General features: G+C 41.6%; 1 protein-coding gene across 4 annotated transcripts in view; it reads right to left on the minus strand.

Annotated features, from left to right (window-relative positions):
- Positions 1 to 12213: 12213 nt before the first annotated feature.
- The window catches only part of LOC117557188 (gamma-aminobutyric acid receptor subunit beta-3-like), a 65929-nt gene continuing 52842 nt past the window's right edge, over positions 12214 to 25300 (minus strand). For 2 of the 4 annotated variants that reach the window (XM_034232896.1, XM_034232898.1), the window contains 3 exons: positions 17662 to 17909; positions 16973 to 17041; positions 12214 to 15919 (listed from right to left, as the gene is read on the minus strand). In XM_034232896.1, coding sequence (XP_034088787.1) covers positions 15548 to 15919; positions 16973 to 17041; positions 17662 to 17909 — 689 coding nt within the window. In that variant the 3' untranslated portion in view covers positions 12214 to 15547. The remainder of the gene's footprint in view (positions 15920 to 16972; positions 17042 to 17661; positions 17910 to 25300) is intronic. The other 2 variants (XM_034232897.1, XM_034232899.1) reach the window with 1 other exon arrangement.

Genomic DNA, 25300 nt, shown 5'->3' on the forward strand with positions numbered 1-25300 from the left:
TGGCTCTTGCTAACTTGATGCAGGGGAAGGTTTACAGAATACCACGGATTGAGCAAGCGATGACGCAAACCACAAATGAACAGATGAGACACTAGGTGGAGCCAAAATCCAGTTTATATCATGGACATAGCTTTGCATGCTTCAGTTGTTCAAAGATACAACACAACAACATACATCTCTTTAATTACTGATCTCTTTTAAAGCATTGTGGAGCTATGTTGGTAGCAGGTAGCAGTAGACCATGAAGAAGGAGGCTATAGCAGAAAGCATTTTTTGATCCAATTGTGAAAGCCTTAATGAGAGTAACTTTTGACAAGGAAAAAAAACACTAGCCAGTAGAGACAGCTGAGTTGTGACCAACATGGCTCTAGAACAATCCACATTTCTTTTGCATGATGCATGAACTTTTGATGCACTTCGAAGTCAAAGACATTTATATGAAAAACCTTTTGACCTTCCCAGGTATTGTTCCTCTTTTTGCTGTGTTCTTCTCTACTGTCCTGAGGATCTCTTAAAGCCTCTAGGTCACATGTGTCAAACTCAAGGCCCGGGGGCCAAATCAGGCCCTTGGTGGATTTAATTTTGGCCCGCCGGTATATTGCACGCACACCTTCACTCCATCCTGAGGATCTCCTCCGCTCAGAGCCTGACCCCAAACATTGATGACCTTGCACCCAAGAGGAGATGCCAAGTATTTGCTTGAACTAGCATCACAGAGCAGCAATCTGAGTTTAATGGATGTTTCCTGTTGCACTTTGTTTCTTGCGACAACAGGGCATGGTTTTCTCTTTGAGGGAAATAGTTTTTTTGAAGCTGTTGTTGGCCTGTGGAAAAATGTACTCATAAGAAATGACTCTGCAGATAGAGCCATAAGAAATGAATGCAACTGATTGTTGGGGAAATATGTTCCAAGATCCATAACTTTGACCCAGTTCATCAGTTCATACTGTCCAGCACCTGTAACCTTGGCTGAACAGTGTTGTGTCTCCCTGTTCCTGCCGGTTGGCGTCAGCTGATAGAGGTGTTATGATTCTATCTTGTTATGCACAGTGTTGATTATTCTCTCTGATCTAGCTAAATGCACGGGTCTGGGGTAGAGTTCTTCAGAATTGACGTGGCAACTCTCCCGTGAAGTCAGAACCTCTGACTCTTGGACTTGTTTTGTGAATTCTCCGGCCGAAGCTCCAAATAAACCCGTCAGTGTTTGACATCAAAGCTCCAACTCTCCTCGTGTCTCTCTGAGTCCTGACTCTCCATTGCTACAGAAGTTTCCCTTACACTGATTATTTAATGTTTAATGTTGTTTTTATAGGCAATCATTTAAGCTTTGTTAGTTCCATGTTTAATATGTGCAATACGTTCATTTCAATATGTTTTGCAATAAACATTGAACCAGTCCGGCCCTCGACTAGTACCCATTTTTATATTTTGGCCCACTGTGTATTTGAGTTTGACCCCCCTGCTCTAGGTGATTCCTTTCTTTTTAGAGATCTGTTTTTCTGTATGTGAAACATCATATGAACAAACAGGTCCTGACCCCCCTGAGCTCTCTCCTGCAGAGACTAACCTCAGCAGATCATATTTGTTTGGATTGCACGCTGCAATATGTTGGCAACACTTACATAAACTGTGGGTCATATAGGAGGCATTTGTGTCCTTACCGCCTCCTGAAGTTCACTCTGTCATGTGTTCCTGCCTCCGGGCTAATCCTGGATCAGCATTGCAGTGGATCAGCGCACAATAGGCTCTTGGTACTTTCTATGAATGCAAGTACTGGAGTTTTACGGATAAAGCACAGAGAGGTTCAGAAACCATTAGGGATTGACTTTAAAGGGATAGTTCAGGTTTTAAAAATGTATAACCTGCAGGAAGCCTCGCCGCAGTGCATCATTAAGAATATAATGCATATTAGTTGCTGTAATGCATTACTAATAGTATGTTATTTCTCACATTATTCATTTATAACCCCATGACTTGCACTGTATTCCTATCAATATGCTAACAACTGCTCCCTCTAACACTTAAGATGTGCAATGAGTGGTTTGTTGAAGCCCCGAGAGTGTGATTAGGCGATGTCCTGACACGCCTATCAGCTCCATCTATCACATTAATACCATTCCTTCAATTTGCCAAAAGCTGGGTAAAGCCACCCTAAACAGGGCGAACAATGAAAACACAGCGAGGTATTGATAAAAGGCTCTTCTTGAATTAAATATTAATCCCATTCGCTAAGAAGAGGATTACTGTAGTACATGTATCAGTTAAGCAGCTCATGCTGAGACAGAGGGTGAAAGGGGTTGGAAGAAAATGTGAAAAACACGGGGAAAAAAAGGGAAAAAGCCCTGTGCAATAAAGTGCATCATTAAGTGTTTTGCCCTTTGCAAGGCGGCAGGCATTAGCATCAGAAAGGATTAAAGTGGAGATCTATGACTTCCTTCCTGGCTGTACCTTTTTAAAGCAGCAGATCTGCAGCAGGGGAAGGACGACTTGAAGTCATTCTCCCAGCTGCTGTTAGAAGCCCATTACGGCACTTTAGCACATCCATCACACACACACACACACACACACACACACACACACACACACACACACACACACACACACACACAACACACACACACACACACACACACACACACACACACAACACACACACACACCTGCATGAAGACACCCACACACCCACACCCACACACACACACACACACACCTGCATGAAGACACCCCCACACACACACACAAACACACACACCTACCTGCATGAAGACACACACACACCTGCATGAAGACACCCACACACACACCTACCTGCATGAAGACACACACACACACACACACCTGCATGAAGACACGCACACACACCTGCATGAAGACACCCACACACACACCTACCTGCATGAAGACACACACAACACACACACACACACACCTGCATGAAGACACCCACACATAACACACACACACACACACACACACACACACACACACACACACACACACACACACACACACACACACACACACACCTGCATGAAGACACCCACACATACACACACCCACACACACACCTACCTGCATGAAGACACACACATACACACACACACCTACCTGCATGAAGACACACACACACACACACACACACACACACACACACACACACACACCTGCATGAAGACTGTAGAGTTATATTTGTATTTATTCATGTTAGCAAACTATGGATAAGCTTAAAATGGGAATAATTTGGGTAAAACTGTGAGCTGGATTTGGGGCCTGTTGACATGTGTTTTTGAGGACAAAGGAAGATGGGGGAAGGTGAGAGCATGTCCTGATTTGCATTCAACTTAGAACGAGCTACAGTGTTTGTGATGTTAAGAGAGGTCCCTTGGGTTTCTCTGGTGCTTATCAACAGTAGCAGTTAAGTGAATACTGTTCAAACAATACCTGTGTTTGTGTTTTATATTGATTTCTCTGTTTTATCCTTTCATAAATGTAAGGACTACAAATGGCTATAAACATTCTGGGCTGGTTGGAGTAAACAGGGTTTTATTGCTCTGTGGGGGAGGTGTAGGTATGCAGGCCTTGAGACCTTTTGTTGGAAAGTGAGCCTGTTTGGTTTCCTGCTGGCCAGCGTTGCGTCTCCCAATGAGATGACCTGAAAAGATGACCAGCTGACCTAACACCAAACCCCTCCTTCTTACTCTGGTATATATCCGGTGGATCCCTGGCGTTCGGCCTCTTCTTCACATGCTGCCCTCGGGTGAAAGTAGCTCTGCAGTTTGCGAATCAGTGCAGGAGTAAGCCGGCATTACTCCTTAAGCATTACAATATAACTGTAATATATCATGTTGTATTGTAATGATTGTATTGCATTGTCATATTACCATTAAAGTAGATTATTGTTAACGGTTACTTTGTAGATATGGATTCCTTCCTGTATTATAACCAGCTTCATAGGAACGCGCGGAGATTTGAAAAGCGGACCAGTTATCCCTTTTAATCTCCAACAAGACACACACACACACACACACACACACACACATCTGCATGAAGACACCCACACACACACACACACACACACACACACACACACACACACAACAATCAGGATGCTGTTACTTGGCAACATCATTTCAAGGTAAATAGGTGCTGTAAAAAAGGCATTATATAAACAAACAGTGGGTGTCTCTGTCAGACGCTGCAGACTCATTCCTGAGAGCGCTGCAGTTTGACTGGAGGAGAGGCTGATGGCAGCGTGTCTTACAGGAGAGACATCTGGTAGAAACGCAGGGACACAAGTCGCCATTTAATTGCCTGTAGCTGCAGTGTAGTTCGAGTCAAATTGCAATTTATGTGGGGGAAATTGCATCAGAGGAAGGTTTCACAATGTATACAGAAGTCTCTACAGGATACAAATCAAACAGTTTAAATGAAAGGAGTAGGGAAAGGGGATGTGCTGTGTTTTCAACAACCATCAGTTATCCCCACCATCACGAAAGGGGAAGTCCATTTAACAAAAGCACCATTAGTTTGTCCCCTGACAGAATAAAAAGACTCCCACTAAGAACGCGGTTACATCGTTTTCATACCAGTATAATTCATTTGTGAATTGTAAGTTAATATTTGGAAGTGTCCCAATTGCAAGTCTTGATTTTTTGTATAAAAAGTTACATTATTACCTCCAGGAAAATTTAAACATTAAAATGCATTTTTATTAACTTGGTTATGATTTGAATTATGATGGTTAGGGTTCCCATGTATATTCTTCATCTTGTAAAGGGTCCTTTGTCCTCTGATATACACACTGCAAGCAACTGTTACACAATATATCAGAAAGTAAATAAAGAATACAGAGACATCTTTGCATGAAGTTGCCATCTCCCCCACTGGCAGTATGTGAGGAAGGCAGTAATTGAAAAGTGTAAATAGGCAGAAACTCTGTGCATGAAATTGGCCCCTACACGACACAAACTACAAACATGGAGTAATTAAACGTGTAATTATGTTGTCTGAGGCTCTATCGACACAGGCTAAATCAAATGTCTTTTAAATAACCGACGGTATGAGATACAAGCAGCTGCTAATTAGCAAGAAATGTGAAAACGGAGAGCATTAATCACACGTACACGCCTCCCTGTGTGTGCAGATGACTGAGTGGGCGTGTGAATCTGTGATGGCATACAGTGCAAGTACTTAGAGCGTCCAACAGAGGGCAGAAAACACAAGGTTATACTTTAAGGTGCTATGTTTTTTATGTCCCTGTGCTGTTAAAACACTGAATGTAGCGTATCCTTAATTATTTCTCACCTACACTTAAGAAACCCTCATGCATTTTGAGTCAACATCCTTATTTAGAGTCAAGAATATGCACTCAATTAGTCAGACTAAGCAAACGCCTGTCAAAAATATACAGTTGAGCTACTTCTTAGCTTTCTTTGACCCTATATTGTTTCAAATAAAAGGGACTTAAATACATTGGATCAGAATCCTGCCGCCACAAGGATAAAACACACTTGTTAACCCTGTTGGAGATATATGGCGACGTTTGAAACAAAGGTACTTTTGTTCTGCGCTCCTGCTCTCCTGGCAGCCACCGTTCACTTTGTTCTGAACATGATGAGCCCAGGGAATAGAAGAGCTCCTGTCGTGTGTGTGTGTGTGTGTGTGTGTGTGTGTGTGTGTGTGTGTCAAATGGTATGACAGCCTGATAATTTCCAAACACATTAAATGGAAATATGTAGTCCTAAACATGGCGGTGTAACAAGTGATTTTAAGCCTGCATTCTGTCTTAAAATCAAGAAACTGTCGGCATTTAAATCACTCCAACGCGTCTGGCCTCTTTTTATAAGACTGTCATTTTTTGTGGACGTTTGTGTAATTACTGGGTGAAAATCAAGATGGTGTAAAGTGAGATAATTACATTTAATGTTAGAGAACTTCAGTGAGAATATTTAGCACAAATGAAGCTGATTTTCCAAACGTATCATGACCATTTGAAACGTACTGCTACACTTACTCAATGTCTACACCCAAAAGCTACTTTGATTAAGTGAAGGGTTGAATTTAGACACATTTAAATATCAATATAACTGTCTGATACGGTCAGTCAGAATTCACATGTCTACTGTGTGTGTGTGTGTGTGTGTGTGTGTGTGTGTGTAAATTAAGTGATTGACACCTTGTTGTGTCTCTTATTGGTTTTGTAGCACACGTCATGGCGGGACAAATTACACCCTCGTCATTCTTCTTAATGGTAAATTAAGATTTGTCACCTTCGTTTTGGGAAGAGTAGACCAATATGTTTCAGATGGTATCCAGGGTATTGCCTCCTGTCAATAACAATTAGCCAATTTACACATTGAATTTCCACCGGATGAGGTCGTCAGTTAAATCAAATAGCCTGACACCACTGTATTCTCCAAAGACATGAAGACAGCTACTGATGACATCTCATTTGACGTCATTTGTGTCGTACGTCTCTCCAAAGCCTCCAGTTGACCGGGTGACACAGTGGTCACTATTCCCTTTCATCGATCTCCAAAGAGCCGGCTTTTCTTAGTGTTTATTGCAGTGAGCAGATGTGACTTAAGATATGAGTGCGTTGTTTCTGGGTCATACTGTACATAATAGGACTTGTTATTCTCTGTGGTGTTGAACACTTGGGGAATAGTCCCTTTAAATGTTTAATGATTCAGGGATGTTCAAGAAAAGTTTATTGTCTAGAGACTCGGGAGGTTTCATTGTAGGAAGGATGAGCCATCAAAATATTGTCTGGTACAGTACGCTCAGCTGATGCCAGGAAGTGTGTGTGTTACACAATAAAACACCGCTTATAATGAGAGAGGGAATAATGAGTGTTGATGACGGAGAGCGAGACAGAGGGTGAGAACTGTACAGGGAAGTAGGCTAATACTCTGCTGTTGTGTATCACTGGGTTCATAAAACACAGAGGCATCATCAAAAAGCACATTGAAGAGTCAATGTATTCCCCCTAGTCTGCGAGACAGTCTTTTGATGCTGAAACACACTTTCTTTCTCTCTCCATCCTCCCATTCTCCCTCCTACTCTCTCCCACGCTCCCTCCATCGCTCGCCATGCTGCTGATGAATTAAAAGAAAGTATGTCAGTTGGCAGGCAGCGAGGGGAGAAAAAGAAAGAAACATCAGAAAGAATTCATTCAGTGAGTTTCTCCACAAGAAACACGGGCTGAATCCTCACCGCCTCGTAAGTTTTCGGGGCTTTTTTTTGGGTCAACAATCAGGGGTTGGGAATCCACCTCTTACTGTCCACTCAGCAGAACAACACCACAACAAAAAAGGGGACACATGTTAGTAATCTGCTTCATATTCCCATCATAACAACTTGGCCCCGGTGTCCATGGGGTGCCTTGTTTTTTAAAAAGCAGCACTAAACACATCCACTGTCGGAAGCTGTTAAAGCTGCTGTTGCTATGCGACCGTGGAGGGCTTGGTTTGAGTAGCAGCGGCGTGCTAAAAGTTGAAATGTGTTTTATCTCGCAGCTATTGATGATCTGAGTGTGAAAGACGGAGAGAAGAAGTGTTGTGAAGTAGGTTAAGGTTCCCAGCATGAGTGCAGACAGATTATGAAACAGATTCTTTCCCCAAAACATTCAAAGTTGTACCAAAACTTTAACAAAGGTTTATTTTAAAGAGAGAAGCAGGTCACAAGTACAGGACAATGATAGATGCTCAAACATTATTAAGTAGTAGCAGAAATCTGGCTTGCTAACGTTAGCTTACATTAGACAACATAAGCCTCTAAAGTTTAGAGGCTATGTTGTCTAATGTAAGCTAACGTTAGCAAGCCGGATTTCTGCTACTACTAAATAATGTTTTAGCAACTATCTTTATCTTGTAGTTGTCTTGAGTCTTTGGTTTAAACCAAAGACTCAAGACAACTACAAGATAAAGATAGTTGCCAAAACATTATTTAGTAGTAGCAGAAATCCGGCTTTAGCCACAGCAAAGTGGTGCAAACTTTAGCTTACATCACAAACCATAAACTTGTATCAAAGTTTCCATTTCTACGACTCTTAAAAGCCATTTTCCATGACTCCTTGGCTATCAACTTAATCTTTGTGATGGTTCACACTTTTGGACCAATTACAAAAAGTACTAGCAGACAATCACCAGAAACGGAGAAAGGAAGAGAACCCCTGGCCCTTTCTCATTTCATCAAATCCCCCTCCTCGACTCCTCGGTCCTCCGGTAGTGACCCGGAAATGAATTTTAGCGCGCCATGTTGAAGGACATCTCATTTCTCTCAATGCACTTCGAGGACCGAGGATCGAGCGTCGAGGAGGCTCTCTGGAGGAGCTATAACCGAGGATACACTGATGGGTCCTCCACGGCTCCTTCGTGGCTGCATTTCCGGGAACAGAGATGTTTCAAAGCGTCGTGACGCACGGCCGGACTTATCTCAGCCAATGACAGCTCTGCATGCATCCCCTGGATATTATTTTATTAACTGCTTTCATCGCAACACGATGTTTCCAGAGAGAACAGCTGTGAGGTCCGTGCAGAAAGCAGAGCAGTGTGTATAATATATATCACTCAGTATAACAGGCCTACTCTCTTTATTTGCTGTAGTTTAGTAGATAACTACAAACAAAGAGTCGATATTTTTCTAAAACCATTTAGTGCTTCACATAATAAAATACACAACGGCTGTAGCCTGATTATATGCTTTAGGAGCTGTTGGTGTGTGTGGTAGGCTACAGTGTGTTGGTGTGTGTGTGGTACAGTGCGTAGATGCAGCGGACAGACAGGTCTCAGTTGGTTTGGTGTCCTCTGCTTACTTTTAATAGGCTACTTGTAAATAAAACTTTTGGCCTGTAATTTATTTCCCTCATTGTAGTGACCAGAGAGGGGGGGGGGGTATATCCAGTCTCTGATAGTGTTACGTTATTATGAGAGTGCTCTGTTTGATTCTGAAATGGTATATATTTATATATATGTGTGTGTGTGTGTGTGTGTGTGTGTCCGCATCTGTAGCCTGTTATTGTCTCATTATACCGCACGGTGAATGAATTAAAAGTGGTCATGAACACATCTGTCCATCAGACAGAGGGCTGCTGTGCCTCCTGTCATCATTAATGGACGTCTCTTTAAAATGACCGCTCAGAGGAGAGGAGTTCTCATTTCTCTAACCGCCTGCTGCTTCCCCTCCTCTCTCCTCGGTTCCCCTCCTCGACTCCTCCGTTCGCATCTCCTGTGGGCGGGACTAAGTCTCGAGGATAGGAGTCGAGGATAGGAGTCGAGGAGGGGAGTTAGAGAAATGAGAAAGGGCCCCTGACTTTGTAGTTAACGCTATTATGTCAACATCTCAATTGATATCATTCTTTGATTTGTGACAGTGCTTAATTATAAATGAATGTTAGCATGCTCAGGTGATGAACTAAGATGATAACATAACCAACATGTTAGCATGTAGCTCTAAGCAACACATGTTTAGGCTCAAAAGTTGCCAGCATGCTGACGGCTCTTGGCCTTGTCTACCCTCTGTTAATAGTACATTGCTTGTGGGAAGAATATTTCATAAAATAAACATATCTTTGGTCCTGCATGTTCTTTTTGTTCATTTCTCTTTGTTGTATTATATAATATTAGCTTGTGTTGCGACCCCATGCCCCCATTGGAGCGATTCAGCTTCTAATCACAAGAAACAAAGAAATAACAATAATTAAATATTCATATTCTTTTCGCTGCACTTTTATGAAAGCAATAAGTCAGTTAGAGCTTCAGAGCAGCAAATGCCTAACAACGCCTCGTACTCCCCCCCCCCCCCCCCCCACCCATTAAAACCTTTTGATGCTTATTGCCTGAAAATGAAGAACCATGATCCATGTATAGTTTTGACAATATTCATCACCCTTAATATCTGTGCACCATCATAACTCTTTGAGCAATTATTCAGATCCGGATCCTCTGCACTGCCAGAAAATGATGTCAAGCCCAGAGGCTATGCCCTTTTATCCGTCTAGTTATCCATTGCGATATTTTTAACTAATGTGTGAACAGCTTGTTCCTTTTTTAAAGCTTCAGGATCCAGACCGAGTCGATGAGATCAAAATGAGTGATGCTGCTTGTAAAACATAATGTTGTGTCTTTTGTGTCGATAACCTTTAGTTGACTTTTGCTTCACGGCCCTCTCGAGTGGCTTTTATTAGTGACTTGGCATCTTGTTTACCCGAGGTCATCTATCAATATCTCTGTCATCGAGCTCCTGAGAAACGGACAGGACTGTAAGCTTTGATATTAACTGAAATTCATTATCCATCTGTGTGGACGTTCTCAAATCAGGTCTGATGGAGGTTTTTCCAACCGAACCTGACAAAGTTGAAGAGTGAAAACTGAGTGCGGAGATGATCTGGGGACCTGGTGTGCTAGAAACAGTTTGACAGCAGAAGAAGTCAAATCTTCACTTTGGTTTCTTTGAATTTGATGTAGCAGAGGCAAGAACCGCACGGAGGTTGCTAGATCAACTAACATACATGTTATTTTAAAGCCCATCCAACAAAGCCATCATTCTGGCTTGATTATCCAATAATTGGCCTTGTGTTCCCCTTTAGCCCTTATGATTGGCTCGGCCTCATTATAGCACATTATAACTGCCATAACAGTGGCATGCTTTATACGTGTGCCTTGTTATCAACAACAGCCCCCCTCAAACTGCTGAACGATGATATTCTTTAATGATAAACGGCGCAGTGTACCTCGGGGTAAGAACCCCTTTTACATTATAAAGGAAAGAGATTACAAATATTTCACGCGTACCCCAAGGGACTCATATATTGTGGAGAAGCATGGGGGGACTGGGAAGCAAAGCTCAGCATTTTCTTAAAGTCATTATGCATATTAAATAGTGTTATATGGCCGATAATACGTCCTCTACCTGAGACAATTATTTCTCAGAAACTGACTAAATGTGAAGCGGCTTTCTAGCTCCTCAGAAGAGAATGCGTATATTCAATTCCCACCCACATCATGCATCTTAGATTCATGCTAAGTACTTTTTTCACCTTACTTTTGTATATATAGCAACTGTTGGGTTCCTTATGCTCAAAAAACCCTGTCCTATATTTCCAAGTGTGGAGGAAATGAAGTACATTCACTGGAGTAAAGCGCTTGATTATGATCTTAGAGACCAAGAGTTCATAATGCAAGAGTTCTGTTGAAGATGTGAAGGTTTGGAGTTTCTTCATGTGTTAGAAAGTTTTCCATAATATTCCTTTTGTAAATGTTTTTTTGCATTGTCTTTGTTGACAGTGCTTGTACAGTCAGTGGAGTTACATAAGGATAAAGTCGGAGCTTCAAAGGCTTTTAATTAAGACGCATGTTTGCCGCACTACAGTGTCTACTTACTTTTAAGATTTAACACCTTCAAGCTACTTGTTAGCACTAATAAACCTTGTATCAACTCACTTCCTGTTAGTGCTGACATTTATCGTTGGATTCCTCTCCTCTGTTTTGGGCTCCTTGATTTGTCAAGAAATGTAAACTCATTGTGACCCACAGCTAACGTTAATCCCACTGCAGTTGTACTTCTTTACGAATGGTCCCATAGAGACTACGTTATTTGACTCACCCTTAATGAATTGCATTGCTTGGATTACTTGCGTTCACCCAGCTCAGTTAATTACATGCAATGTATTATTTACAGTAAGTTAACCCAGTATATGTGTAGATATACTGCATCTGCAGGGTTGGGTAGATGCTAAGCATCTTGCAAGAATTAAAGTGCCCAATCTTTAAAGTGATAACAGACTACTTCCACAAATGACATTACAACACCTTATTTTATTTCTCACGCTCTATAGATGTTGTGTTGATGGTATCAAAAATAGTTCTGTGTGGGTCCCTTTGGGTAGCTCTGACCTCCTTCTAATGGCCTCATTATATTCATTAGCTTTAAAGCAGGAAACCGTCTTTGTAGGTTCACATTACACTCTGCTAACTTCTCTAAGAGGAGAAGAGATGTGAAAATTCATTCAGTCATTTTCTCCAGGATAGTTCTGCTCTGGAGACTGACATAATCTGATTGGTTGAATGTAAGATGCTTTTACTTGAGCTGATCTTGTTACAACTTGATATTAACTTTTCATATCACCACCTAGTCTCTAAGCAAATTAAACACCTCGTGGCACTTGAGTGGGGTGAATAACACGATGCTGAATAATAACCTCCGACTCCAAAGTGTCTTTCTTTTCCAATCTTTATTTATCCGGGGAACTAATGTACTCTTTTTCACCAACACTGAACTCTGGCACACATTGAGAAAGTTCACTTCATACACAAAAGATGTCCAACTGGGAGTCGAGTGAAACGTCTTCTGTGTAGTCGCACTGAAACAGAAAGGGTTCAAGTGCCTTGCTCAAGGGCACCTGAAGAGTTGGGAAATTCTCCAAATATATTGGGATATGTACAGGCATATCAAAATGCTATTCAAAATGGCTGTTCATTGTATCTTGCTCTACGTGTACAGATTATTTACAGTGTCATGCATGCTCGCAATACCAAATACACAGGAACAATGTATATAATTTATTTGATGGTTTAACATGATAATCTATTGAAAAAGGAAGAGAAACACACAGAGATATACAGTAGAAATCTAAGCCTAAATACATTTTGTGGCAGCACAGAACATTTCACATTCCAATATGGGACCAAGGCCATACAACACCGGAAGTCTTTGATGACTCTTTTTTTTACTTTTCATCGTAGGCTCACATGGCATTATATTTCTAAAATGAGCAGTTGGCAGCTCTCATGAGTGAGTTTTTTTTTTTAAAGTCACGAATTGTCGTTGCATGCATGATAAACAAGTATCAAGAGTTTCCGTCTCCTCCTCTCTTTCACCTGCACGCTGTTGTTCGGTAATTAAAATAACGACTCGTACAGCTGCAGACTAAAGTAATTGATTAAATCAAAGTGAAGCAGTAAAAGCCAGGAAGTAAAACAGTTATTTTCTAGCTTCAGAAATCTGTATTATTATATCTTATTTACACAGCACTGAAGCTGAACTGTTGTGAAATTGGCTTTTTGGACAAACAGCTTCCAATGCCGTAACAAGCGTGAATGCATGAGATCAAGAAACATTGCTTTGTGCTTTAGTCAAACATCCTCTTTTGCTGTGTGTTCAGACAGAACGAAACAATTCTGAGACGAGAGGGAAGTAACAGAAAGATCGTCCATTTCTAGCTAACTGACCGCGAACGATACATTGTCGGTTTTGGGCGAATAAACACAAGTTTGTACGCAAGGTGAACACTCGCTTAAAATGTCTTCTGAACACACCTTTCGCAAGATGTTTTGGCTTATAATATATAGGATGTTTTTTATTTAATAATGGAGCTTTCTTCTTTCTTGGACCCAGGTCCTTTGTGGTGCACTGCGCCCCGTCTACACAGTAGAAAACAGGGCAGTAACCAGCGATAAACTCGGGGTCACTCGAATGGGAATCAACCAAAGCCCTAATTAATCAGAGTTGAGGTCAATCCTGTTTCCAGAAAGAAAATTGCATTTGTGCAGCAACAATCCAAGTACAATACATTCAGTTCTAAGTCATATATCAATCCGTCTGTACACATACAACTTTACAATTTGTTTGATAAATTGACCCCATCGCTGAACTTATCAAGTAGGAATGTTTTCACGTGTTCTCGTACACTGTATGTCATGTATCTATGACAAATGTACATAATCGTCCATGGGTTGTGGGTGATTGCTCTGCGACCTTAGGTGGAATGGCACACAGTTTATCAAAAGGAGCGGGACAGGAGAGCTATTTTTATCCACAAAACTATTACACGTTGACATTTGTCCACAGTCGAGCAAGCAGCACAGAAAATATATGGTCTACCCACGCCCTTCCTATCTCAAGCTCTCCTTATCCATTCCCCATCTCTCTCTCATACACACATGCACATGCACACACTCTTAAAATCCCACCCCTGTTTCTACAACACTCGTAAGAATGGGCGTGTTACATTCTGATGGAGAAATGATGACCATGGCTCATTATCCTCTCCCTGAAGAATGGACCTGATACATTCAGCGCTAGTATGTGCTTATTAGTCGACAAGAAGTCTGCAAATCAATGAAATCCAAATGGGTGTGCTGCTGTATAACGGAGCGTAGAGTAACTCTGACATGCAGGGTGAACATACGCAGTTTCTATAGCAGACTTCAACAATGTCGGGTGTTTGAGAAGATATTCAGAGTGCCCCACAAAAACTAAGTGATGCTTGAAACTGACCTGTTGGTGAATTAGTTTTTTTTGTCTTTTTTCTTCCCATTAAATGCTCCGACGGTTGAAAGCCAGAACGACAATCACAAAATGCTCATATCATTTTCAATTCAGGGTTATACACACAGTATATATACACTTATGTATATACACAATTATGTACTTATTTACAAAATAAATGGTTTGATTCCTCCACTCTTTCACCACAACATTGTCGAGCAAAAATATAAATAAAACACGGGATAGGAAAATCAATCGAATACCTGAAGACACAGAGTACAAAAATATCATAATATTTCATGGGTTGAGGAACCGTGTCGCCCAAAAGGCCCTTGGCAGTTGTTGTAAATTAAAGTAAGACGTTTTTTTTTCAGAGGAAGTATTTAAATTTGAGTGCAATTCTGTCATGCTGTCACTTGAAGCGCTGTCACTTGAAGCGCTGTCACTTGAAGCGCTGTTGCTCGAAGGTAAAAGTGAAAAATGGCAGTTTTATTCTCATTTGTGCTTTTGTTTCCTTATCAAATGACCGAAAAAGGATATTTCAGTGACAAGATGTCAAATAGCAAAAGATTCAGAACCTGAGTCTCAGTCATCCTGAACGGAGGAGAAAGTCCTCCACTTTAAATAATTGTGTTTGGGTAAAGTTTACCAGGTCATTGCATGACATTAGCAAGTATATAATCAACGCTATAAACAAATACAAATCAGCAGTCTTCTGTAAAGTTGTGACATATCCAAGGCAAAAGTCATTGTTTTCCCACTATGGTTGATCATTACATGCATTAATAGTGCATAGGGTACCAGTCAAACATACATTAGTTTGTTTAATGGACTTTTAGGAATTGCCTGCATTTATCTGACCACCTGTGTATAAAGTATTCTTAATTATATTTAATTAGAAAAAATCATTTTGTTAACTGCTATTGGGTTTTTGCAAATACTGAAATATATGTATTCAATTGCTGGCTTTGTATGTCTCTATTTACACATTACTGAGAGCGCACATGTTGGGAAATGACTGTCACAAGTCCCAATTACAGTACATACTTTAGAAAGTAAAAAGACGATGGTACTAAGGATTCAAAGACTGCAAATATAAAAACAATTTTGACAAGAACTTGGTCCAAAACTCAGTTGTCTTTCTCAGTCAGTTTTTCTTTTTGTCCTGTGTTGCAGTCTTTACCTCGACAGATGCCATCATGTATAAAAGCAACAGAAAAAAAGGAGGATTAAGATGAAAATAAAAACCACAACACACATATCAATCAAAACAGTCCAATCAGACATAGTAGAGCCAGTAGATGAGGTTGAACAGTGAGAAAACGGAGGGGAAGATGATCCGTGACCAGCGATCGATGGCGTTCACATCCGTCAGGTCGGGGATTTTGATTTTGAGCTGCGAGGACCGCCTGCGCAGACGACTGCGTTTGATCTGCGCGGCGCGGTCCAGGGAGTGTCGGCTGGCGGAGCGCGGCCCGATGCCTCCGCTCTGCTTTCGGTACTGGATGTGCGACGAGGCTTGGCTGTCCAACTGCACCATAGACTGAGAGTTTCTAATGTCCGCCAGGCTGGTGGTGATCTCGCCTCCCACCACCTCGTTATGGATCTCCAGGGTGGTGAGCAGGATGTTCCCGTGGCCGTGAGCTTCCGCCTGAAGGGATAAAGAAATGAGAAAAACTAATTAACAACATCATGAGCAAATAAATGGAACAGCTGGAGAGGACTCCACCTGAAGTGATAAGGCACTGTTCCCTCAGTGTGTTCAAGACCATGAAATGTGTATGTCATCATGAAAGGATTACTGAATGGGCCGACCGGGCACAGACCTGGGAGTTTAGTCTCTAACAGCAGACACAAAGAGACACAGAACATCCACAGAGACTCAAACCATCTATAAGGAGACGCAAAACATCTACAAACACACACAAAAGGACTACGATACAAAAAGGAGCAATGAGACGTAAAATATCTACAGTACAACGAGATGCAAAACTAGCCCGGGGCCCATTGCATCAAAATCCTTCCATGGCTCTGTTTTTGGACCATTAGGACATTTCTTTCCTACAGTATCCTCAGTGCATGCTTTGCCCTTGCTCCTCACTGGACAGGTGTGATCAACCTGAGGACATTTCCCACCGTAGAACGTGAGGAATAGTTTTCCCCGGACTGAAGCAATTTAAGTCCACACCATCACTTTCAACAATTTAATCAAACACAGAGGACACACATCAGACTCCATGCCTACGATGTGTGCACCACGAAACAAATCAACATTAATGGACAACGGCAATCATTCATGCAAATGTAGCCGTAACTGTAAAAGTCCCACATGTCACTTTTGAAACCACATCCTGACATGCGCGATGTGTCGCTCTAATGTATAGAAGCTGTGTGAGAAATGTGGCTTTAATGATGTATGAAAGCATGCGTTCAGGATGACCTCTGAAAGGAGAAACGGGTTCATATCTGAAACACCAAACACATTTTACAGAGCATTCAAGCGAGAGCGTCGTTTCAATGTGCTAAAAACGGCGATGAAGAAGTCGAAATGGACACTCCTGAGATTATGGCAATGTCATGAAGATGTCTGTTGTCGCTTGACTCATTCCATGGATGGCGGGAATATAAATAAAAACATCCATGTCGGCTGATGGCAATGGCAGAGTTGACTCGATTTTGAGTCTCACTGAACGAAGCAACTCACCGAGCGTGAGTGGCGAAGACCTTTAATCTGATTGGACCGCTTTAGGGACGCGGTCCTACTACCTGCCTCCTGAGGAGAGGAGAATATTCAGCCACATGTGGGGAACAAATACCTGAAGATAGCTTTTCAACCCAACATATTTCGATTCGTCGCAGATGCCTCTCATAATGTCATACAGTGACATTTTGCAGAAGATCTTGCTGCTTAGGCTACCGAGAGCTGACAAAACAGTTCATTCGGAAATATTTGCAGAGTCAAGGCTGTTGGGAGGAAGAAAAATGTGTTGCGCTGCAGCATTTTCTGTGGGAATAACCAAATATTTAAACCACCCGTGTATTGAATTAGTTATACTACAATGCTATCTTTTGTACATGTAATTTATAACCTGAAATACTACCAAAGTCTTCAAAAATGGCAGGTGCATGGGTTAAAAAGGGTTAGACATGTAGAGTAAAAGATCATAGTGACACTTTATGCTCCTTGCTTGCTGGTTGGGTTCCTCTGGCTCCGTTTTCTTTATTATTGCTAATGGTTCAATACGAAGTGCAGTAGTAGAGCATAAGGGAAATCAGAGTCTGGCTCCATGATGGAGAGGGAAATACTTGGAGAAAGAAGCATTTACTTTAATCTTAAATCCATTTATCCTTGTCTATCGTGTCTCAAACGTCCAATCGGATATCCAAACTCACCCTCGCAGCGTCGTACTTAGCCGCCTTCTCGTTGTTAGCCTTCTCCGCCTTCTCCGCTAGCTTTTTCTGCATCTGGGGACCCCTCCCGAAAAATATGTAGTTGACGAAAGCGTACTCCAGCAGGGCGAGGAAGACCATGACGAAGCAGCCCATCAGGTACATGTCGATGGCCTTGACGTACGGGATCTTGGGCAGAGTTTCTCTCAAGTGGGTGTTGATCGTGGTCATGGTCAGCACCGTGGTGATCCCTGAGGAAAGGAACAGCAACAATATAATAGTAAAGCATCATTTTAGGTATTAGAAAACGCCAGAGGTGGGAAGTACAAATACTTCGTTACTGTACTTAAGTACATTTTTCTGGTATCAGTACTTTACGCCACTACTTATTTTTCTGACGACTTTTTACTTTGACTTCTTACATATTGAACACAAATACCTGTACTTTCTACTTCTCACATGTTGAACCCAAATACCTGTACTTTCTACTTCTTACATGTTGAACACAAATACCTGTACTTTCTACTTCTTAGATGTTGAACTCAAATACCTGTACTTTCTACTTCTTACATGTTGAACACAAATACCTGAACTTTCTACTTCTTACATGTTGAACTCAAATACCTGAACTTTCTACTTCTTACATGTTGAACTCAAATACCTGTACTTTCTACTTCTTACATGTTGAACACAAATACCTGAACTTTCTACTTCTTACATGTTGAACTCAAATACCTGTACTTTCTACTTCTTACATGTTGAACTCAAATACCTGTACTTTCTACTTCTTACATGTTGAACCCAAATACCTGTACTTTCTACTTCTTACATGTTGAACACAAATACCTGTACTTTCTACTTCTTACATGTTGAACTCAAATACCTGTACTTTCTACTTCTTACATGTTGAACACAAATACCTGTACTTTCTACTTCTTACATGTTGAACCCAAATACCTGTACTTTCTACTTCTCACATGTTGAACTCAAATACCTGTACTTTCTACTTCTTACATTTTGAACACAAATACCTGTACTTTCTACTTCTCACATGTTGAACCCAAATACCTGTACTTTCTACTTCTTACATGTTGAACACAAATACCTGTACTTTCTACTTCTCACATGTTGAACTCAAATACCTGTACTTTCTACTTCTCACATGTTGAACTCAAATACCTGTACTTTCTACTTCTTACATGTTGAACACAAATACCTGTACTTTCTACTTCTCACATGTTGAACCCAAATACCTGTACTTTCTACTTCTTACATGTTGAACACAAATACCTGTACTTTCTACTTCTCACATGTTGAACTCAAATACCTGTACTTTCTACTTCTTACATGTTGAACTCAAATACCTGTACTTTCTACTTCTTACATGTTGAACACAAATACCTGTACTTTCTCTTACATGTTGAACACAAATACCTGTACTTTCTACTTCTCACATGTTGAACTCAAATACCTGTACTTTCTACTTCTTACATGTTGAACTCAAATACCTGTACTTTCTACTTCTTACATGTTGAACTCAAATACCTGTACTTTCTACTTCTTACATGTTGAACACAAATACCTGTACTTTCTACTTCTCACATGTTGAACTCAAATACCTGTACTTTCTACTTCTTACATGTTGAACTCAAATACCTGTACTTTCTACTTCTTACATGTTGAACTCAAATACCTGTACTTTCTACTTCTTAGATGTTGAACTCAAATACCTGTACTTTCTACTTCTTACATGTTGAACTCAAATACCTGTACTTTCTACTTCTTACATGTTGAACTCAAATACCTGTACTTTCTACTTCTTAGATGTTGAACTCAAATACCTGTACTTTCTACTTCTTACATGTTGAACTCAAATACCTGTACTTTCTACTTCTTACATGTTGAACACAAATACCTGTACTTTCTACTTCTTACATGTTGAACTCAAATACCTGTACTTTCTACTTCTTACATGTTGAACTCAAACACCTGTACTTTCTACTTCTTACATGTTGAACACAAATACCTGTACTTTCTACTTCTTACATGTTGAACTCAAATACCTGTACTTTCTACTTCTTACATGTTGAACTCAAATACCTGTACTTTCTACTTCTTACATGTTGAACCCAAATACCTGTACTTTCTACTTCTTACATGTTGAACCCAAATACCTGTACTTTCTACTTCTTACATGTTGAACTCAAATACCTGTACTTTCTACTTCTTACATGTTGAACTCAAATACCTGTACTTTCTACTTCTCTCATTCTCCAAACAGCTGGTTCCTTTAGTCTGAATGTGTGTTTGATGCGTGATCATTATTCTTTAGAGTCATTGCGTGCCTATTGATTTGAACACGATCCGTGTATCCATCATTTCCTGGTCTTCTCTAAAGAAGAGGGACCAATGGAAACGTTGTCATGTTGCCGTTGTTCAGCATGGAAACATTCATTAGCTAACAATGACATTATTGTTCTATTAATATAAAGGGAGGTCAGGTACTCTTTAAAGCAGCTGCTAGCTATGGGTACTTTCTACTGAAGTACATTTCAAAGTTCTTTACTTTGACTTGAGTAAAGAAGTTTAGTCAGTACTTCTACTTTTAAAACACGAGTATCTGTACTTCTACTTGAGTAAAGGATGTGTGTACTTTTTGTTAGGGAAATAATTGTCCTAGACTCCTAGATATGACATGCATGACCAACCCTGACGTCTGTTATCTCCTTTAAGGAGATAGGCTGCTTCAGCCATAATGCTGTTGTTCCCATTCTATGACCGGGCAACCCTAGGTCACAGATGGTTTATTGTTGTGGGTACACTGGGACACTTCCTTCTCTGTGTGGACTCCAAGGTGTGAAATCTTCGAGGCCATAAGTGTCAGACGCAAGTAACTCAGTGTTCCCAACTGTTTAGGCTATCTTCTCAAATATGTTGATTACTCTCTGCGAAACCGGTTAAATGGGCTGACGAGAGAGAGGCGCTCCAGAATTGACGTGGCAACTCTACCGTGAAGTCAGAACCTCTGGCTCTTGGACTTGTGATGTCAACTCTCCGGCCGAACCTCCTACATAAACCATCAGTGTTTGACATCAAAGCTCCTGCTCTTCCCGTGTCTCCTTCATGAGTCGGTCACTCCCACTGCATTGCTACACAGAAGTTTCCCCCATACTTTTACCATCTCTGGAAAATGCTTATTTAGTAGGAACGTGTGTGTCCTCTGCACCGTGAATTCTACCTTTTCAGATCAATCGACATCATCATTTCAAGGATATAATGTTTCCTCTCTCTTGGCAATCAATCTCGGATGGTTAATTTGATGCTTAATTATTCCAACCGTGTTATAACTACAAGCCTGAAGAGCCCTCGCCGCTCTTAGCAGCTGCTTCTGTCTCATCCGTAACCTTAAGTTCACGTCGGAGGAAAACTCCAACAGATGTCTTGTGTTACTATAGAAACAAGCGTATTTTTTTTAATAGAAAACGTGATTGCTCTGTGGTGGCATTTCCTCCGCTAGTTATGAAGAAAATGCCGCTGTTTGAGATTGCTTTGTTGAAGTGTCAAAGAAACAGTGAGGAGTGAGAATGAAATACGGCATGTACGGTATTTCTGCTTGAGCACTCGTTTGAAACAATTTCCTGATCTGTTTCATGTCTGATTTTACTTGCATGAACACGCATAGTAATAATATATATATAGCGCTTTTCTTGAACCCAAAGACGCTTTACATTTGGGAGGGAGGGTAGACAAACAAAACAAAACCAAAGCCAAAAAAGTATAGTAGTGGTAGAGGAGTGCATAACCTCTGCCTCATTGAAATGCAAAGGTCTGCCTCGAAATCTACTACTGCCCCTCAGTCATCAGGCAGAAATAACTCATTAGAAATAGTGCTGCATGTTTCAAGCCTCCAGCTCTGAGTAACCTTAACCAGAAGGGATACAGGGAGGCGTGGTGTGCTGCCAGTAAAGGCACCTTCACACCTTTTATGCTTCGGCATGACGGAAAGAGAGGGGCACTAAGTGACGACTCGTAAAAAGACAGACACATATATGAGGGCACATTTCATTGGACTGGAAAAGGACTGATATATGTCTATAGTGGATCTGAGAGCTTCATGCTTTGTTATGTAGGACAATACATGCCGTTAGACTCAACCAAATGCAGGCAACAACATATATAACTTATTTAGAAATAATCTGCGACAGAAAACATGACCAAATGCAGAACGAATGAAAAGAAAAACGAAATAGATTCTCAATGTTTTGCAACTAATTTCCATTCTCTTCTGTAAGATTTGAAGCATTTTGCAGCATTTGCTTGTGTTTTGTAGCTTAATAATATCGTGTACAATTTAAAGTCAACACCTACTGCTACTATACAGTTTAGAAAAGATGATTGTAAAAAAACAGATAAAAAAACAACACACAAACGCAGTTAAGTAAATACAAACAATTCACAATGCTTATGCAACTCTTTCCCATTGTGCAAATTGCCGCATGTTTCTGCATTAATGTGTCATGCTGCACTTCTGCTATATACCATATCTTCCAGTTCCACTATACATTTCACAAGTGGCGCCCATAAACTCACGCCTCAGTCTTTTTCATGCCAACCCGTGACCTCCTGCGACGCAATAACAATACATCTTATCACATTATAGACATGTGGCAGATAGATCTCTACTGCTATATCTCACCATGCAGGACATATAGAGCCTATCAGTGGCCGGGCCGCTCGTATAACACACACAGACAAGGCGTTTGGTGTGTGTGTGTGTGCGCGTGTCAGAAAGTACAGTGAAGAGGCAAGGAACAGTCAGCGGGTTGGGAGGAGGGAGCGGGATAGCTAAGGTCAATCTAGCCCTTAGTGTGATTTATTGGCACATTACAAGGCTAACACCACTCGTGTGTGTGTGTGTCGTCTGCAACTGTGTGAGAGATATGTGTGTGTGAGTGATTGTGTGTGTGTGAATGAGCTTGCCTGTGCAAGCACATGCTCCGTGTCTCTGCCCCTATTGGATGGTGCAACCTTTCGTTTTTTTTTGCTTAACGACAGCCTTGTTCTTTATAGGTGTTCTCTCAGCTGCGCCATTACTCTCCGTCCTTCACTCCCTCCCGTCCTCACACTCACCCTTCCTCACTCCCTCACTCTGCACCCTCGGTCCGGACAATTTAATCAAGGGGTCCATGGGCCTCCCTCCTTTTTCATCACGCTGTTACACTCTCTGGGGGGAAATATAGTTTTATAGGGTCCCTCTCACTCTCTCCCTCTCATTCTCTCGCCCCCTCCCTTGTCTATTCCCATTGTTATCTACTATCTCTCCCTCTGCCTCAATCTCGCCCCCTCTCCCTCTTCATTTATCCTGTAAAAGCCAGATCTCTCCATCATTTAGCGGTGGTTTCCCTCTTTCGTCCCCTCCTCCCGTTTTCTCTCGTTGTATGTCCCTCGTTGTCACCTTACCAGCTGGAACAAAGGCACATGGTAATCAAATGTGCTCTAATCACGAGCTAATAAGCCATTAGCAACACAGCTCAGCATTATAAGAAGGGAAAACATCATGTAGGATGCTGTAAGCGCTTGAAAACGGCAATGAATGTTGGCGGCGAGAATAGAGGCATGGGTGGTAATTAAAGTTTTCCATTCATCACTTGCAGACAGCACTAATTGTCAGCTCTGTAGTTAGCATTCGCAATGCTTCACAACTTGTCATTTGGGAGTCTGCGGATGAGGAAAACGCACAACACACAGTGATCTTGTGTCTACCATTACACTTAAAGTGCTCCGGCACCAATTACAGCTAATGCCCACACCTTGACTGTTGGTATAATGTGATTGTGAGCGAAAGGCGTCAGTGTGGGAAATGGGTTGCAACCAGATTAGGCTGCGAGGGGGTCATTTGTAACTTTACAATCCTTCAAAATTGCTCAGGAAAATGAGATTCTCCTTCAAACAATTGAATTGTTTGCCTGCTGACTCCTTGAATTGATTTCTCCCTGATCATTACACTGCTCTTACTGGCAGGTTTGCACACATACACATGCATTCCCCCACACACACACACACACACACACACACACACACACACACACACACACACACACACACACACACACACACACACACACACACACACACACACACACACACACACACACACACACACACACACACACACACACACACTCTCTCTTCCACCGTCAATGCACCTGCTGAAAGCTTGTAATGATCCATCAGGAGAAGTGAATGGACCTCCGGTTGCCCCTCAGCGGAGGACGCACACACTGGATATTGCAGCCAGCAGGATTTCACACACACACACACACACACACACACACACACACACACACACACACACACACACACACACACACACACACACACACACACACACACACACACACACACACACACACACACACACACACACACACACACACACACACACACACAACAGCAGATTCCCTCCAAGGTAATGACCGGATATTGCATGCGTGCCTTAAGCAGGCAAATAACAGTGGATATCAAACTGAAAATTCCAGTCTCTAACTAGCTGGATACAGGTAATGGATCAAAGCCTGTTTTCCAAAAAGCATTAGGATGTGTTAAGGTCATTACAGTTCCATTATCCATCCATATACAGATGATTTACTGTAGGGCCAGAGCAGCAATCAATTGGCAGATTGAACTGTTAGGCGGCCCTCAGGGCTGCTGGGCTCCTATTGGCCCCCCAAGTCTAAAGCATGTCCACACACAGACACGGCAGCTTCATTTTAATATTACCACAAACCAACTGACACACGGGGGACTTTGAGTTTCCCCTTTGGGCTTTACTTAATTTGCCTGGTTTGTATTCAAGTCAATTATTGCTTTGGCTGTCCAATGTTCAATTACTCAGTTTCTTCTGGCTGCCAATTTGCATGTGAGTTGAACCCGACTAAAACGTAGGAGATGTAGCTCTCGAAATTCTCGTTTTGAATCCTAAAATCATCACATTTGGTTAGCTGTTAGCAATGAGGCAGGGGTACAACCTTGAGGTAATTATACCCTATGTCCTGTAATGATTTGTTTAAAATAATGGTGCTTTTACTCCAGAACGAGGTGAGAAAAACGTATAATTTCTTGCTGGTGATGTTCAATTAGTCAGCTGATATGACAACTGTTGCTGGTAGATTTCATCAGCTGTAGCTGGGCAGCTAATTGTGTGTGTGTGTGTGTGTGTGTGTGTGTGTGTGTGTGTGTGCGTGCGTGCGTGCGTGCGTGCGTGCGTGCGTGCGTGCGTGCGTGCGTGCGTGCGTGCGTGCGTGCGTGCGTGCGTGCGTGCGTGCGTGCGTGCGTGCGTGCGTGCGTGCGTGCGTGCGTATACTGGATCATAAAAGTGGCTTTTCTGTAATGTCACTTTTGCTTTGGCAGTTGCACTCTGTTTTGACTGTGGGTAGTAAGCCTACATTAGAGTTAAATCCATTCTTTAGACTTTTGTTCTTGTGTTTTTGCTTCTGGAAAAGACGATGCAGTAGGTGGTGAAGTCCTAGTTACGGTTGCTAAGCTATGATTGGACCGTTGCTGTTCAGGTGAGGCGTTTAGTGAACAGTCAATTGGCCATTTAAAGCTGTCAAATTACGACTGCTGTGAAGTCACAATTGCA

Source organism: Gymnodraco acuticeps, unplaced genomic scaffold (genome assembly GCF_902827175.1).
Source record: "Gymnodraco acuticeps unplaced genomic scaffold, fGymAcu1.1, whole genome shotgun sequence".
Classification (NCBI taxonomy): Eukaryota; Metazoa; Chordata; class Actinopteri; order Perciformes; family Bathydraconidae; genus Gymnodraco; species Gymnodraco acuticeps.